This window comes from Pangasianodon hypophthalmus, chromosome 13 (genome assembly GCF_027358585.1).
Source record: "Pangasianodon hypophthalmus isolate fPanHyp1 chromosome 13, fPanHyp1.pri, whole genome shotgun sequence".
Lineage (NCBI taxonomy): Eukaryota > Metazoa > Chordata > Actinopteri > Siluriformes > Pangasiidae > Pangasianodon > Pangasianodon hypophthalmus.
The window spans coordinates 17,433,141-17,449,032 of NC_069722.1; the positions used below are offsets into that span (position 1 = coordinate 17,433,141).

At 41.6% G+C, this 15,892-nt stretch overlaps 1 protein-coding gene across 22 annotated transcripts in view; it reads right to left on the bottom strand.

The window, feature by feature from the left end:
• Positions 1-594: 594 nt before the first annotated feature.
• The window catches only part of LOC113528038 (caskin-2), a 128,487-nt gene continuing 113,189 nt past the window's right edge, over positions 595-15,892 (bottom strand). For 15 of the 22 annotated variants that reach the window (XM_053239183.1, XM_053239187.1, XM_053239184.1 and 12 more), the window contains 10 exons: positions 15,760-15,828; positions 12,045-12,178; positions 9,033-9,099; positions 8,805-8,899; positions 8,590-8,703; positions 8,347-8,448; positions 7,612-7,750; positions 5,864-7,456; positions 2,965-3,214; positions 595-1,798 (listed from right to left, as the gene is read on the bottom strand). In XM_053239183.1, the coding sequence (XP_053095158.1) occupies positions 1,702-1,798; positions 2,965-3,214; positions 5,864-7,456; positions 7,612-7,750; positions 8,347-8,448; positions 8,590-8,703; positions 8,805-8,899; positions 9,033-9,099; positions 12,045-12,178; positions 15,760-15,828 (2,660 nt within the window). In that variant the 3' untranslated portion in view covers positions 595-1,701. The remainder of the gene's footprint in view (positions 1,799-2,964; positions 3,215-5,863; positions 7,457-7,611; positions 7,751-8,346; positions 8,449-8,589; positions 8,704-8,804; positions 8,900-9,032; positions 9,100-12,044; positions 12,179-15,759; positions 15,829-15,892) is intronic. The other 7 variants (XM_053239177.1, XM_053239190.1, XM_053239176.1 and 4 more) reach the window with 5 other exon arrangements.

The window sequence follows — 15,892 nt, forward strand, 5'->3', positions numbered from 1 at the left end:
ATCAATGCAGGATCAGCCACATTTAAGAGTCTAAAACATGACTCTGTAGCTGATGATCAGAAATCCCAGTGGATGGAAATTTACTGCCCAACTCATAGATGTTTCCGATTTTCTGAACTTTATACTTAGGTGTGATGAGGCAGGTCAAAGTTGCTGCCTCTCATTATTCATTGGTTGCTGTTTGTCCAGGAGAGAGCCCTAGGCTTCAAAGATCATTTATGACCATTCCAGGCACGCAGAAAGTGGAGATTATACAAACAAGAAGTGTCTGTCCTAACCCTTCGTTGACCATTCTTATTATGGTTTATGGGTCAGACAAGAAATGTAATTTTGAAGGGGTTATATCACTGGCAAAGTTCCTACACCACACATATTAATCTCTCATTCCAATGCTGTACCAATTCCTATGTACAAAGTGGAACACTTTCATCCCCAGGAGCATGTCTGAAAGACCATAAGTCACACTGATTGCATTTACTGACCCCATAATACCAAGACTCATACACACTGTATGAGTATGAAACAATATAAACTTTCCAAGTTTGATCAAGAAGTTTTTTCTACAATGACCCAAAAAACAAGAAAGACTGCCAGTAATCATACAACTGCTTTAATAGTGGGGAAAACCAGAAAGAAAACTAACCAATATAATCAGAACTGTACATAACAAAACTGTTAGTTTTAACAATATACGTTTGATAGTTAAAGAAGGAAAATTCATATGAATATTTGAAGAAAAAAAATGTTTTGGCAGGACATACAGTTCCTCAATCAGATATACTGTTTGTGTACAAAATACATATCTGACATCTTTAAATACATTTTTTTTTACTAATATGCATTTTTATTTTTCAAAAATAGTGAATGTATATAATATAGTAATCATTCATTATACATCTACTTCCCCTCTAATTCCACACTGGCAAAACTTTGTGTTGCAAAAGGTGATGTGTTCCCCTTTACAGTAATTACTACTGAAAACCTTTGTTGTTTCTACACACAAAATTGTAATCCATGTTATAAATTTTATTGACACCAAGGCAAGTACATTTTAAAATGGCAGCTAAATTTGATATAAAACTAGTCATAACTGAACTGACTAGGAAAAAACACATTTTAAATACACACATACAAGTTGCAAAAAGTCTTGGTGCAAGAATATAGTATTTCTGGTTTATTGTCCGTGGAATTGTTCTCCTGAGTACAGCTCTTAATCTGGGTCCAACTGCCATATTAAATTGTACGCGTTTTGTTGACATAAAAACAATAAAAAAAATAAAATTTATTAGCTACATAAACTGGAATAGCTGTAACTGTTACTGTCTAATATGGACATGATGAGATGGGTAAGTAGAAAAAGCCTCAGGCTAAACAGCAGTAGCCTATGCTCAGGAGGGTGGACACTAGTGTTTTAGTGTATAAAGCATAAATAGTCATTAATGGAGTTAAAGGAAATGGCTGGTGTTCAAACTTGAGTTCAGAGACCTTGTAGAATATGTTGCGTCCCTTTTAATTTTTGCTTTGTAAACCCACCAAGCAGCAAAGTTCTATATCATAGTAAACGAAAGCAGATTAATAGTCAATGGTTTGAACTGTTCTGTAGACAGGCTCACGTTGCCTACCACCTTTTTTTTTTAAACTCTCTCCTACATCACATCCAACCATCTTTCTGAGCTACAGTATGACTTTTGAGAGGGAAGTTCAGTCAAGCATAGCGTCCAGCTGGTATGCCAGATCGTCAAACATGTTCCCGATGTCATCCAGAATATTCCCTGCAGACTTCACTGTGTTGCACCCTCTGTGTTAGTTAACATACAACAAAGACATGCTCAGTAAACTCAATTTCATTTCTGACAGATACATTTTAGCATGTACAACATAGTATCTTGCACTGACTCAGTAAGTCAACATGATGAATAATGTACAATCAGGTCTATAAATATTTGGACATTGACAAAGTCATTGTCTACCACAGTATATTGGAGCTTAAATTAAATAATGAATATGAGCAGTATGAATATGTACATCCAAATGGGATGAACGGTATAGGAATTACAGCATTTTATATATGTGCCCCCACCCCCCTTTTTTAAGAGACCAAAAGTAATTAGACAACTAGACTGGCTATTCTGTCATAAATTCTGTCATTATTTCTCTTACAAGTAAGCAGATAAAATGTCTAGAGTTGATTTCAAGTACGGCGTTTGCATTTGGAATCTGTTGCTGTTAACTCTGAATATGAAGTCCAAAGAGCTGTCACTGCCAGTGAATCATGCCATCATTAACATGAAAAATCAAAGCCCATCATGGAGACAGCAAAAACATTACATCTGACCAAATCAACTACTTAGTGCATTCTTAAAAAGAAGGAACACAGTGATGAGCTCAGGAACACCAAAAGGATTCCAGAAGAATTCTTTCCCAGGTGAAGAAAAACTCCTTTGCCACAGTTGGCCAGAACAAGAACACCCTCCAGGAGGTAGACATATACTGAGGGTTTATCATTGGTAAGCCTCAAAAACAGGAAGATCTGATTAATATTAGCCAAAAAAATCTAAGGCCCATACAGTTCTGGAACAACATCCTATGGACAGATGACACAATGATCCACTCATGAAATACTCATGATCTGATGCATACCACCTCATCTAATGAAGTGGGCATGTATGGCTGCCAATACTGGTTCCCTTGTATTTATGTAGTGCTGACATAAGCAACAGGATGAATTCTGAAGTGTATAGGGATACGGATGGACAGATGGATAATGTCCCAAAGCATACTTCAAAAGCAACTCAAGACTTTTTTTAAGGTAAAGAAGTGGAATGTTTTGCAACGCAAAGTCAATCACCTGACATAAATCCAATAACTCTGTCAATGTCCATGTATTTATGCACCTGACAGTATGTCCCTATGAGTACACTGCCTTTTTAAATGTGTGTATCTCTCTGCTGTACATAAGCTCACCCATCTTTCATGTCCTCCAAAGTAAGTTTTTTCTCCACAGCCTTCAGTGCCTTCTCCAGATAGGAGCTGGTCTGATCCAGTCTCTGCTGCACCAGCATGGACTCTGGACTAGCCTCCACACATGCCTGAGACTTTCCTGATGTCACCTTCTGAATTGGAGGCACAGCTACTAGAGAACATGTCTCTGAAGATGTGGGTACTGCAAAAGCCACATTCTGCACCACACTCAGCAAGACACCTTGTTGTCCAGCTTAAACAGAGATAAACAAAAGAACTATAAATTACAAATGTTCTAAACCATAAGTTCATCACTTGCATAGATTTAATGTCTTTGACTCTCATTTGTTGAATGTGGGTATAATCACATATGATCACAAAAACCATACCACAAAGTGAAAGCATGGAATGACTTTTCTGCAGAATTACTTTTTTTTAATCATAATAAAAATATGGTATCAGTGCTGGTGTGATTTTTTACCATTAATCCCAGGAAACTACAAGTTGCCGTTTTTATGTCAACAAAACAGTTTGTGGATCACTGGGATCAGAGGAGAATTGTGAGAAATTTACAAGCAAAACAATGGGATACGACCAGAAATATCAAAATTCACTATTAAAAATTTTTTCACATGGTACAACATTTGAAAGCAACACATTCTCAATCATATAAGATCAATGCTCAGGCAAATTCATGCTGCTCTGAGGGCCAAAAGAGGTGCCACATGCTAAAAAAAAATTGGCTGGATTTAATATGTGAGGCCCCATGTGTTTCATTTAATGTACAGTCAGGTCCAGAAGTATTTGGATAATGAGTTTTTGTGATTTTGCCTTTATACACCACCACAGTGGATTTGAAATAAAACAATCAAGATGTGATAGAAGTGTAGACTTTCAGCTTTATTTTAAGAGGTTCCACAAAAATATGACATTTAACATGTAGAAATTACAGCCATTTTCAACAAAGTACCTCCATTTTCAGGGGCTCAAAGATATTTGGACAAAGTAACATAATTGTAAATATAACCATAATTTTAATACTTGGATGAAAATCCTTTGCAGTCAATGACTGCCTGAAGTCTGGAGTCCTGGAGATGCTTTGCCAGGCCTTCACTGCAGCCACCTTCAGTTGCTGCTTGTTCGTGGGTCTTTCTGCCTTCAGTCTTGTCTTCAGTAAGTGAAAAGCATGCTCTATTGGGTTGAGATCAGGAGACTGACTTGGCCATTGAAGAACATTTCTTTGCCTCCAAAAAGTCTTGAGTTGCTTTCTCAGTATGTTTAGGGTCATTATCCCTCTGCACTGTGAAGCAGCGTCCTATCAGTTTTGTAGTATTTGGCTGAATGTGAGCAGTGAGTATAGCCCTATACACCTCAGAATTCATCTTGCTACTTCTGTCAGCAGTCACATCATCAATAAACACCAGTGAGCCCGTTCCATTGGCAGCCATACATGCCCATGCCATAACATGATGGTATATACTTTGGATCATGAGCTGTTCCTTTCTTTCGCCATACTTTTCTCTTCCCATCGTTCTGGAACAAGTTAATCTTGGTTCCATCAGTCCAAAGAATCTTATTCCAGATCATGGGAGGCTTTTTTAGATGTTTTCTGGCAAAGTCTAATCTGGCTTTCCTGTTCTTGAATGTTACCAGTGGTTTGCACCTTGTTGTAAACCCTCTGTATTTACATTCATGAAAGCATCTCTTGATAGTAGATTTTGACAATGATACACCTACCTTCTCCAGAGTTTTCTTGACTTCTGTTGATGTTGTGAAGGGGTTTTTCTTCACCAAGGAAAGGATTCTGTGATCACCCACTTTAGTTGTCTTCCGTGGTCTTCCAGGCCTTTCGATGTTGTTGAGCTCACCAGTGCTTTCTTTCTTTTTAAGAATGTAACTGTTGATTTGGCCACACCTAAGGTTTTTGCTATCTCTCTTATAGATTTATGTTGTTTTTCCATGCTAATGATGGCCTCCTTCACTTGCACTGAGATCTCCTTGGACTTCATATTGGTAGCTCAAGTCGAACAGCTGCCAAATGCCAACTCAACACCTGATATCAACTCCAGACCTTTTATCTGCTTCATTTGTCTTGAAGTAACGAGGGAATGGACCGCCCCTGGTCAATTAACTTCTTGTCAGTCAACTGACCAAATACCTCTGAGCCCTGAAAATGGAAGTAATTTGCTTAAAATGGCTGTAATTCCTAAATGGTAAATGTCATATTTTTGTGGAACCTCTTAAAATAAAGCTGAAAGTCTACACTTTGATCACATCTTGATTGTTTTATTTCAAATCCATCGTGGTGGTGTATAAAGGCAAAATCACAAAAACTCCATCATTGTCCAAATACTTCCAGACCTGACTGTATATTCACTATATGGCCAAAAGTTTGTGGACACCTGACCATCACACCCATATGTGGGCCTTTCCTAAACTGTTGCCACAAAGATGGAAGCACACAATTGTCTAGAATGTCTTTGTATGCTGTAGCATTACAATTTCTCTTTACTGGAACTTAGGGGCCCAAACATGTTCTAGCATGACAATGCCCCTGTGCACAAAGCAAGGTCCATGGAGACAGGGTTTGCAAGGTTTGTGTGGAACAATTCAAGTGGTCTGCACAAAGCCCTAACTTCAACCCCACTGAACACCTTTGGGATGAACTGGAATCCCGACTATGCCCCGGGCCTCCTCGCACGACATCAGTGCCAGACCTCACCAGTGCTCTTGTGGCTGAATAGGCAAATCCCCACAGTCATGTTCCAAAATCTAGAGGAAAGCCTTCCCAGAAGAGTGGAGGTTATTATAACAGCACCCTTTGCTACGTCTGGAAAGGATGTTCAAAAAGCACATGCGTGTGATGGTCAGGTGTCCACAAACTTTTGCCCATATAGTGTACCTGTGACTGCAGGAGCAGGCTGATGGAGATTAGTAGTATGATGTGCAGTTTTTGGAGGACTGGCTAGTTTTGGGGAGAGAGATGTCTTCACACAAGATGTCTTCTTCTGCACAACTAGAGGTTGCACATATGGTGGTGTAATTGCCACCTCACTGTGCAGATTAACTGCATTTAGACACTGCTGCTCACTTTCTCCTCTGCCAGTGGGCATGTCAAGTGGCTGATCCTTCTCCTTCAGCTTATGGCGTCTCTTTACTGTGCCTGATTCCTTCAGTTTAAACTCTGGCAGCTCTGGCACCTTAGCTGACTTTGCTTTCTCAGGAGCCTCAGTGGTGCTGTCAACTTTGCCTGCTTTGGGCCGCTGCTTGATGGTGAGGTTGCCCTCCTCAGCAAAGGGGATACACTCTCCAGAGCTGTTTTGAGGCGAAGAAGAACTGTCCAGCCCTGCATCCTTAGCACCCTCATCCTCCTCAGAGTCTGACTTAACAACTCGGTCATCTCCTTTAGCCTGTGGACACATGCTATTTTCGCTCTGGCTCACAACCCTTCTCCTGGAAATCTCAGAAGACCCAAAAAGGGCAGTTTTGCCTTCCTGGCAGAGTTTAGCCCTGGGGCCCATTATGGCTGTTTCTGGAGTAGGTGCAATGCTTTTGACACTTTCAGGGTTGTCAGTCTCCACTTGGCCTATAGGTGGGACTGGGGATTTTGCGGTCTCAGTGCCGCAGCTACTACTGCTGACAGAGCTGAGGCGCTTGGGTGGAGGAGGGGGAGGACCTTTGCGTCGGGTTCTGACTGCAAATGAGTGGCTACGGTTAACTGACTGCTCTGGAGTAGACTGGGCTCGGATGAGCTGCCCACGTCCAGGTCGGCGGCTCAGTGTGGCGTAAGATGGCAGTGCAGTGGTGGCAGGCATCGCCAGCTGTTCATCATCTTCTTCCTCAGGCTCACCATCAGACAGCGCATAGCGTGTGAGATTCTGCATGTGCCTTTTAGGCACTCCAGGCGAGCTGTGGTCCAGGGTGGCTGTGCCGCTGTTAGCATGCAAGTAGCTGAAGACTTTCTGTGCCAAAGAGCTGCCTGGTTTGGGCTTGACATCCATCATTATGTATGAGGGAGAGGAACCAATGGGCCTTTTTTGCTGCTGGTCTTGGCCTTCTGGAATGTTTCGCTGTTTTGAAGTGCTGTTGTCAGGGCTGAGCTGACTGTCCTGAGACTGGCTGTGACAAGTGGTAGGTAATGAGAGGGAGCAAGGCGTGATGGGGTTCTCCTGTGACCAGCCTGAACCACCAGAACGAGCATCAATGCTCTCCTGGCTCACTGACCTAGCCACAGCATTCTTGATAGCCAGGCCCTCCTGTAGGTCAGCATACTGTGTTGCCATGGCACTCTGTAGCTGAGCACTCAGCTCACTAGCCTGGAAGGTGAGCATTTTGTGTGTGCAGGGCATGGTAGGGTCACCCCCGTCAATAGGGAGCAGGTCCAGTGCAGTCGGATGTTTGCAGCGCAGAGTGCCCTGACCTGACTCGGCCTGGAGGAGAGCCTTATGGAGATCAGAAAGCTTCTTTACTGCCAGCATGATCTTCTTCTGATGACCTGACAATGGTGAAAAGGCACATAGTCATCAGAGGGTGCTTCTCACTGTATAACCAAAACAGTAACAAACCCAGGAGTGACTCACTTTGCAGTGAAAGTCAAAACTGAACAAATGTAGCCAGGGTACTGCACAGGTAGAGATATAATGTACTCACCTAGCTTAGTGATCCCAATCTCCTGTAAGTCCTCCCATGTGAGGTCTCTTACAATATTGATGGAGTCATAGCCATTGTCTAGCAGCCTCTTATGGTATTGAGGCAGACCTATAGCATTGAGCCATTCACCAAGATCCACCTATAAGAAAGAGAAGGGGAAAAAGACACATGTGCATACATACATAAATACCTGACAGTCTGGGAAAACATTTTTACTATATGTAGTTCAGCAGTGTTTCCTATACTGAAGTTAGGAGCATTTTAAATAGCATTTTAAAGTCTGGCTACCCCCAAATGTGAAAATTCCTTTCTGACTCCACTGTGGCACAGCTGCATCACAGAAATTTTGACAGATGGTATTTGATTACAAATTGAATTGATTAGGCTTATGTCTATTTCACTACATGTATCTAGCTATCCAACAACTTGACAAAAGCCTGAGAATCACTGTGTGAGAAAATCATATTTATCTAGCAATAACCATCTTTAGGCAGAATGACTGTTAACTGCTGCATTTGTTAAACTGGCTCATCTTTTTTTTGGCTGTTTGCCAGAATTCAGCCAGTCACACACAATGGGTCTTCCCAGATCACCACACACACACACATCCTTACTTCATCACATACTAGGCAAAATAATTAGCATGGACGACATACAACATTTGCAGAATCAGGAATACACAGGTATGTAGAAAAACTCACAATGCACTGGCAAGCATGTTTTTACATGACTCACTGGTGTATATTCAGGCAGCCACTCTGGAATACTTAGGTTTCCAATCTCCATTGAGATTTTCTTCCGGTGGCCTGGCTTTGTAACACCAATAGCATTGAGATCCTGATAAAGGGGTAAATGAATAACCACATGAATGAGAAACACAACCATAATCAAAATAAAATCATATTCTATAGTGATTTGAAAACTTTTGTTAGGAACCATGAATGAACTGTATAACTGGTGAGCTGGTGAGAATACTACCTCAGGAGTCATTCGGCTGATAGTGGGGACATCATAGCCTGCGTTGAGGAAGTTAAAAGTGTACTGCTCCAGCTGAAACTCACACAGCCACTGGTAGATTGCTTCAGCATCCTGCTAACACGAACAAATTTTTATCAGATTATTGACAGGTAAAGGCTATTTATACATTTATAAAAGCTTTTAATTTATGTATCATTGTATTGAATTGTTCTTACCCTGCCCTCAAGCAGCTGCTGTGGTCGCACAAACTGCTGAAAGAAGCTCTGCTCTAATGCTCTGGGCACAGCAAGCACTGGCCTTCGATGAATGCCTAAAGAATAACACACTCATACTAATACATACTCATTTTACTGCTTCAGTAAACTGTAGCATTCCATTTTCCATTTCATTTTTAACAATAATGAGTTAACAATTATTTTATTTTAAATTATATCTTTTTGTACCTGTACTGTGGTCTGGCTGTTTGTGATGGTCCAGTTGTTCTGGATCACCAACAAGGGACACAGGTGGCTAAATTCACAAAAGGTTAAGAGAGGTCAAGACTTTTAAGACCAGTATTCTATGACTGTATACAGATCATATGTATGATGGCCTGGGAAAGCCTGCTTGATGACACAGAGTTTTTTGTTTTTTTTTTTTAAATTAAATTGGGTTCATTTGGCTATGTAGGGGGAATAGGTCTGTTCATACAGGAGAGACTAGAAATGCAAGATACCTACCAGTAATATAGGTGCTTCACAGTAAAATTAATTAATCAGTCTCAAGGTAATCAGTCTCATAGAATATACCATTTTAAGTTCAGAATATTGATTAGAAACCTTTAAATAGGTTAGAATTATTATAAATGTATTATTATTATTATTATTATTATCATAAAATTTTCAACTGAGAGAACTAATAATCAATGACTTGTTTTCTAATGGAGTAGTTCTGAATAGTTTAGGTTATTTTTTTGCAATAACAAAGTAATAACTACAACAGGGTAACACAATGTTCAATAAAATGGTATCTTAATGAGAGAGAAGCACTAGTTAACTACTTAACTAAAAAAAAATCTAAATAGGGCCAGACAAAGGAAAAGTATTGTTTGTTGTGTGTGTGTGTGTGTGTGTGTGTGTGTGTGTGTGTGTGTGAGAGAGAGAGAGAGAGAGAGAGAGAGCGAGAGAGAGAGAGAAAGTGTGTTTTTTTTTTTTTTAGCAAAACACAGTGAAAATTTGAAGAAACAATAGTAAACGTTCTTTTTTCTGCTCTTTCCCATCTTACTTGAGATGTTTCAGTTCGTCACGAGAGCAAGAGGAATGTGGCTTGAGCCTTTGAAGTGATTAACAGTGATGCAAAGTTGTCCCTGTGTGTGCAGTTTTCAAATTTTCTGGTTGTGATATGATGTATGCCAGAAATACCCTTAGAATATACTTCAATTATGAAAGACTGATGAAAAACTATTACATACATCTGACCTTGCTGTGACCTTGACACTGTTTGGATCAATTCTAAGCTCTAATCAATTCATCTACTGATTACAGTGATAATTCCATAAAGCATATATATTGTATGTATATATATCATATAAACATTCAACCACTTATACTTGAGATGGTGCGCTTTTAACAATCTCGGAGAGATGCATGAACAGGCGCACACACAGACAGACGATGGCAAAAATTCGTAGCTAGCCGAAAAAACGTCCTTTAGTTCCTGAACATGAACTAAAGCCGGACAGCAAGTTCATGCTAGACAGCTGTTAGCAAGCTAAACAGCAGCTAGTTTAGAGGCTTGCCACAGCAAACTCGAAAAGTTGCCAAAGACTTTAAAAAACAGCATCCCATGGAAAGAGAGCTTCAGAAAGAGAGCTTTGGCGGCTCTGCGGAAATTTTTAAGGGATTCCTGCTGCAGAGCCAGTTATATTTTGACAGCCTGTTGAACTCCAAGCCAGAAGAGAAACAGCTGATCCAGACGTGGGTGCCTCACCTCCAGAGCACCAGTCTGAGACCAACGAGGTGGTTTCTCCTGCTGAGCTCCAGCCAGAGGCAGACAGAGGTGACAGTGCGGCCTCCCATGCCCTGCTCCTGCCCGAGGCCAAAGGCATGGCCTCCCAAGTTCTATTCACACCAGAGGCCAATGGCACGGCCTCCCATGCCATGCTCCTGCCCGAGGCCAAAGGCGCGGCCTCCCAAGTTCTGTTCATGCCCGAGGCTGACTAGATGGCCTCCCATGACCTGCTCAAGCTTGAGACTGACAAGGCAGCCTCTCAAGTTCTGTTCCTGCCAGTGGTCGACGACGTTGCCTGCCACGCCATGCTCCTGCCAGAGGCCGACAGCGCGGCCTCCCAAGACCTCCCAAGGCCTCCTGCCACCTGACACCGGCAAACCTGATCCAGCCCTGCTACCTGACCCCAGCCAGCCTGTCGTTGACCCACTGCCTGCTTCCTGCCAATATGCACAATGTCTGCTTCCTGGCTCCTCTGGGAGAGTTCAACAGGAGAGACAATGCCTGTGCAAAAGTGCAATAGTGCGCCAGGTGCAAATGTGCCCAGCACACTTAAGCAACCGGCAATGTGACAGCGCACACTTAGGGGTTATGTCTTTGTTTGTGTTGCCATGTGTGGTTTTTGTTTTGGTTTCTGTCCTGTCTCTGCCCCGTATTGTTAGTGGATGTTTCCCCTCATGTGTCATGATCAATCTCACCTGTTCCCAATTTGCCCTAGATTAGTTTGTGTACTTATAGTCCCCCTGTGTGTCTTTGTACAGTATTGTTCAGTGTTTCGCCTCCTGACTTTACCTAGCCGTTTTGTTCTGTGTGTTCGTTTTTGACTTCTTATTCTGTTCCCTTGTTTTGTGCTTTTGGATTATCCTTGATATTGCTCTTTGTACATTGCCAGACCCTTGCCTGTTTTGGATTACGTTTTGAACATTGTTTTGGACTTGTCTGCCCGCCTCTCTTAATAAATACACCCTTTTCTTGCACTTGCATCCGTCTTCACTCGCATATCGTGACAATCTGAATGAGTGCATCTCTTTCTGCTGTCACATCAAGCTTCATACGATATATTAAGAATAAAACACAACAGGTGTGTTGATATAGGAAAATAATCCACACCAGGGTGGTGTGATACAGCCCGATGTTAAAACTAGGCTGCAACTCCCAGTAACACTTCAAAATATAAAGTAGCTTTCATTGTTAGAGTGATATTTATAATATTAATTTGTAAAACAAATGAATGAAACAAAAGAAGAGTTTGTGAGTTTCTCTCACAACCCCATTTGTAAATCAAGAAATCCCACATGGGCTTGTGACCCCTAGTTTTGGAATCCCTGTCTGTAGGGCTACTTTATACTTCTGTAAAGATACATGTTAATGTATCTGTGTCAGAAAAGGAGACATAAGTATAGCATGCTGAGGGCACAGCTCTAAAATCTCAGGGCCAATATTGCAACACTTTCAGAGACTATGCTTACTTTGCTGGCATCAGCGTTGGTGTTTTGCTGGGGAAGGCCATTCGAGGTGGTGGTGTTTTCTGTGCTCTGCCCACTACCGGCACTACGTGTGCTCCCAACGCTGCCAGTGCTACCCACACTGTTCCTGTCTCCTGCTGGTGATTATATCCCAGAGAGTGAAAGATGAAAAAGGAGAGGGGAAATAACATAAAAAAAAAACAAAGAAACATGAAAAATAGAGAGTTAATATTGTTGTAATAACTCGGGAGACGGTCAGAAGTAAGGGACAAAATCAAATCCATTCACAAGTTTCAATCATTACTATTACTCAGTATTAACACTTACTGGGCCTCATTTATCAATCTTTTACAAAAGTTGAGTGTAAATGTTTGCGTAAGCCAAACCGAACAAAATTTTCTGATGCAAACGGAAAGTTTCAGAAACACTGATTTTCTTCATTCTCACGTGCAAATGTTGATCACCTGTAAAGTGCAAAGCGTGTTCCCGACAAACAATAGTTTTATTTGTCTAAACTGTGGGGTTGTGTTGACTCGTTTTCTTAATTCTTTTTGTTATATTCTTTAATTAATCCCAATAATATAAAATGATTGGTTTTCATAAAATTTTCTTGCTGATATTCTTAGTCTTATGCATAAATCCATTCTTATCCAGTTTGCTAAATGAGGCCCATTGTTAATATTTACATACGCATATACATGTGACGCATGCATTTCTGCTTTAATTAACAGCACCAATTTAATAACAGACACAACACTTTCCTTAGGCCATATGGTAAAGCATTATAATAAGTTGAAAAAAGCACAGTTTACTGCTACAGACAGAGTGAGCATTAGGAGTAGCACCATACTGGTCATATTACATAAACCTCTGCAAATGTATTTGAATTTTGTTGTTTTTAATAGCTTCCTTTACAAATGAATTCCAAATTCAGATTTCAGATGTAACTACAAACTTGCGTACAGGTGCTGGGACTGTGCTTGGGAGTTTGCCAAAAACAGAGCTGTGCCTCAGTAATGCACCATTTTTAGCTTGAGCGAGTGCCAATAATATCCAGTGACACTGTCTGAAATCTCAAACCAGAAAATTATTAGGGCATGATCTGGCATTGTCAATACACAAGTAAAAAAAAAAAGCTACAGAATGAGCTATAGAATTAGAGTGAGCTATGAGCATAGCTGATGAGTGCTTGGCCAGCTTATTGTTTAAACCATGGACATGTTTTCTTTAAATCAAGGAACACTAAATTTAGATGGGTTGAATTTAGATGAAGGTCAAACAGGTGATGGCAGGGGTGGGTAGAGTCCTTGCAGATGTTGGCTGCTTTCTTGAGACAGCAGGAGCTGTAAATATCCTCCAGGGCTGGTAGTTGTGCTCCATTGATTTTCTGGGCACTCTGCAGAATTTTCCTGTCAGCTGCTGTGCAGCTGGAGAACCACACTGGGATGCAGCATGATAGGATGCTCTTTGTGGTGCAGCGATAGAAGGTCATCAGCAGTTGTTGGGACAGTCTAGACTTCTTAAGTGTCCTCAGGAAATACAACTGCTGCTGTGCCTTCTTTGCCAGTGAGCTGGTCTTGACAAGACCATGTGATATCCTCTGAAATGTGGACACCCAACAACCTGAAACTGGACACCCTCTCCACCGTGTCTCCTTTGATGAGGACTGGAGCATATTCATCCTCATTATGCGACCTCAAAGTTGATCAATTCCTTGGTCTTTGTGGTGTTAAGGGACAGGTTGTTGTCAAAGCACCAGCTCACTAGGTTTTGCACATCTGCTCTGTAGGCTGATTCGTTACTGTCTGTGATCAGCCCAATCACTGTTGTCTCATCTGCAAACATTATGATGGTGTTGGTCACCTACATAGGTGCACAATTGTGCGTGAAGTGGAAATAGAAGATGGAGCTTAGCATGCAGCCCTGTGGTGTGCCAGTGCTCAGAGTTAGAGTGGAGAACAGGTGGGTGCCGAATCTAACTGTCTGAGGGTATTCTGACAAAGTTAATGGTCCAGTTGCAGAGGGTTGAGCTGAGTCCTTGTCCATATTGTTTGGAGATTAGTTAGCTGGGGATGATGGTGTTGAAAGCAGAGCTGTAGTCATTGAATAGCATCATGACATATGTGCTCGGTCTTTCCTGATGGGTCAGGATGGTGTGGAGAGTGGTGGAGATGGCATCCTTTGTAGATCTACTTGTCTTATATGCAAACTGATGTGGATCTTTGATGTGAGAGAGGACCAATCTTTCAAAACAATGAATAATGATGGGTGCGAGTGCAACCGGTTGCTAGTCCGGGGCAGGCAGGATTACTTAGTTTCTGCAGCAGGCGGGATTACTTTTGTAGTCTGTGATGGATTGGCTGCCTTGTCATATTCCCCAAGTGTCTGTGTCCCCAAGTGGTCCTAAATTTGTTGTCTGTAGGTGGATTTGTCATTCTTTATGCCTACTGTCAGGTGGCAATACTGTACACCTCAGTATTATCCAGATCTAAAGGCTTCGTTGCATGTATTAAGCAGATTTTGGACCTTCTTGTTCATCTACATTTGGGAAACATCTTGATGTGTTTGTCCCCAGTGACTTTATCAGTGCAGCTGTTTATGTAGACAGGACTGTGGATATATATTCTTCCAAGTCCACAGGTGCCATGGGCTGTCTGAAGTGTGAATAAATCCAAATTTGTGCATTCAAAGCAGTCTAGGAGTTGGGAGATTGGTCCCTCCAGCCATACTTTGACTGTTTTTAAGGCTGGTTTGGTTTGTTGATGATGGGTCTGTATGCTGGTGTTAGGAACAGGGAAAGATGATCTCATTGTCCCAGGTGTGGGCAGGTAAAAGCCCTGTATGCATCAGTAATGTTGGTGTACATTTGATTCAATGTGTTTGAGCTTCTCGCAGAACAGTGTACATTCTGATGGAATTTTGGTAACACTGTTTTTAAATTGGCCTGATTAAAGTCTCCTGCTATAATGAAGGTACTGTCGGGATTCGGTGTTCCACTGGTTGCTAATGGCTAAGTACATTTGTGCTAGCGCTAGCTTAGCCTTGGCTTTCATTGGAATGTAAACAGCGATAATGACAACAGCAGATAACTCAGTTGACCGGACATTTGTGAGAAATACACTTGGCAGAGACGATTTGTGGAGTGGATTTGTTCAAAACCTGGCCTGTATTCCAGCACCCTGACCTACTTATTGTCCGCTGTTGTTGCTGTACTGCAATTTCAGTCCAAAATGTTGCATGAATGTTTGAAGTTCACTACAGTAGAACAGTACCAATAGTAACTTAGGCCTGTAACTATAAAAGTGGCAAGGCCAAGGTGGGAAATGACGTTATTACAACTTGCAAACTACCACTCACATGGCATGAATGCAGACAATTTGGCGAAATTACACCTAGGCATGCTTAGGTGTGTGCTGTCCATCATCACATTATTCTCAGTGAAATTTAGGGCATTGGAGTGTTTTTTGCAGGTACCAAAAGGCCCTTGTGAAATGTGGCTTTTTGGCAATGGTGACACAGGCTCAGTGGGGCTAAAGCACATGAAAAAAAAGAAGTGACTACAAACATTAAATGTAAAGATTACGTCACATGGGGATGCAATCGTAGAAGTTAGACAGTTTGCTCTGTGGCAGCTTTGTCCTCCATAAACCAGTCTAAAGTGTAACCATTCAGCAGGCAATAGAGTGTAGACAGCCGTTCAGTTTTCAGGCATTCTTACCTGCACAGGAATTCCTCAGAACCCAGATGTCCTCAAGAAAAGGCAGAGTGCAGCTGCTGGGGGAGCCACCTAGCACACATAAATAGTGCATGGACAAGCAACCTTGTTGGCTCTGGGTAGGGGGGGGTGATGG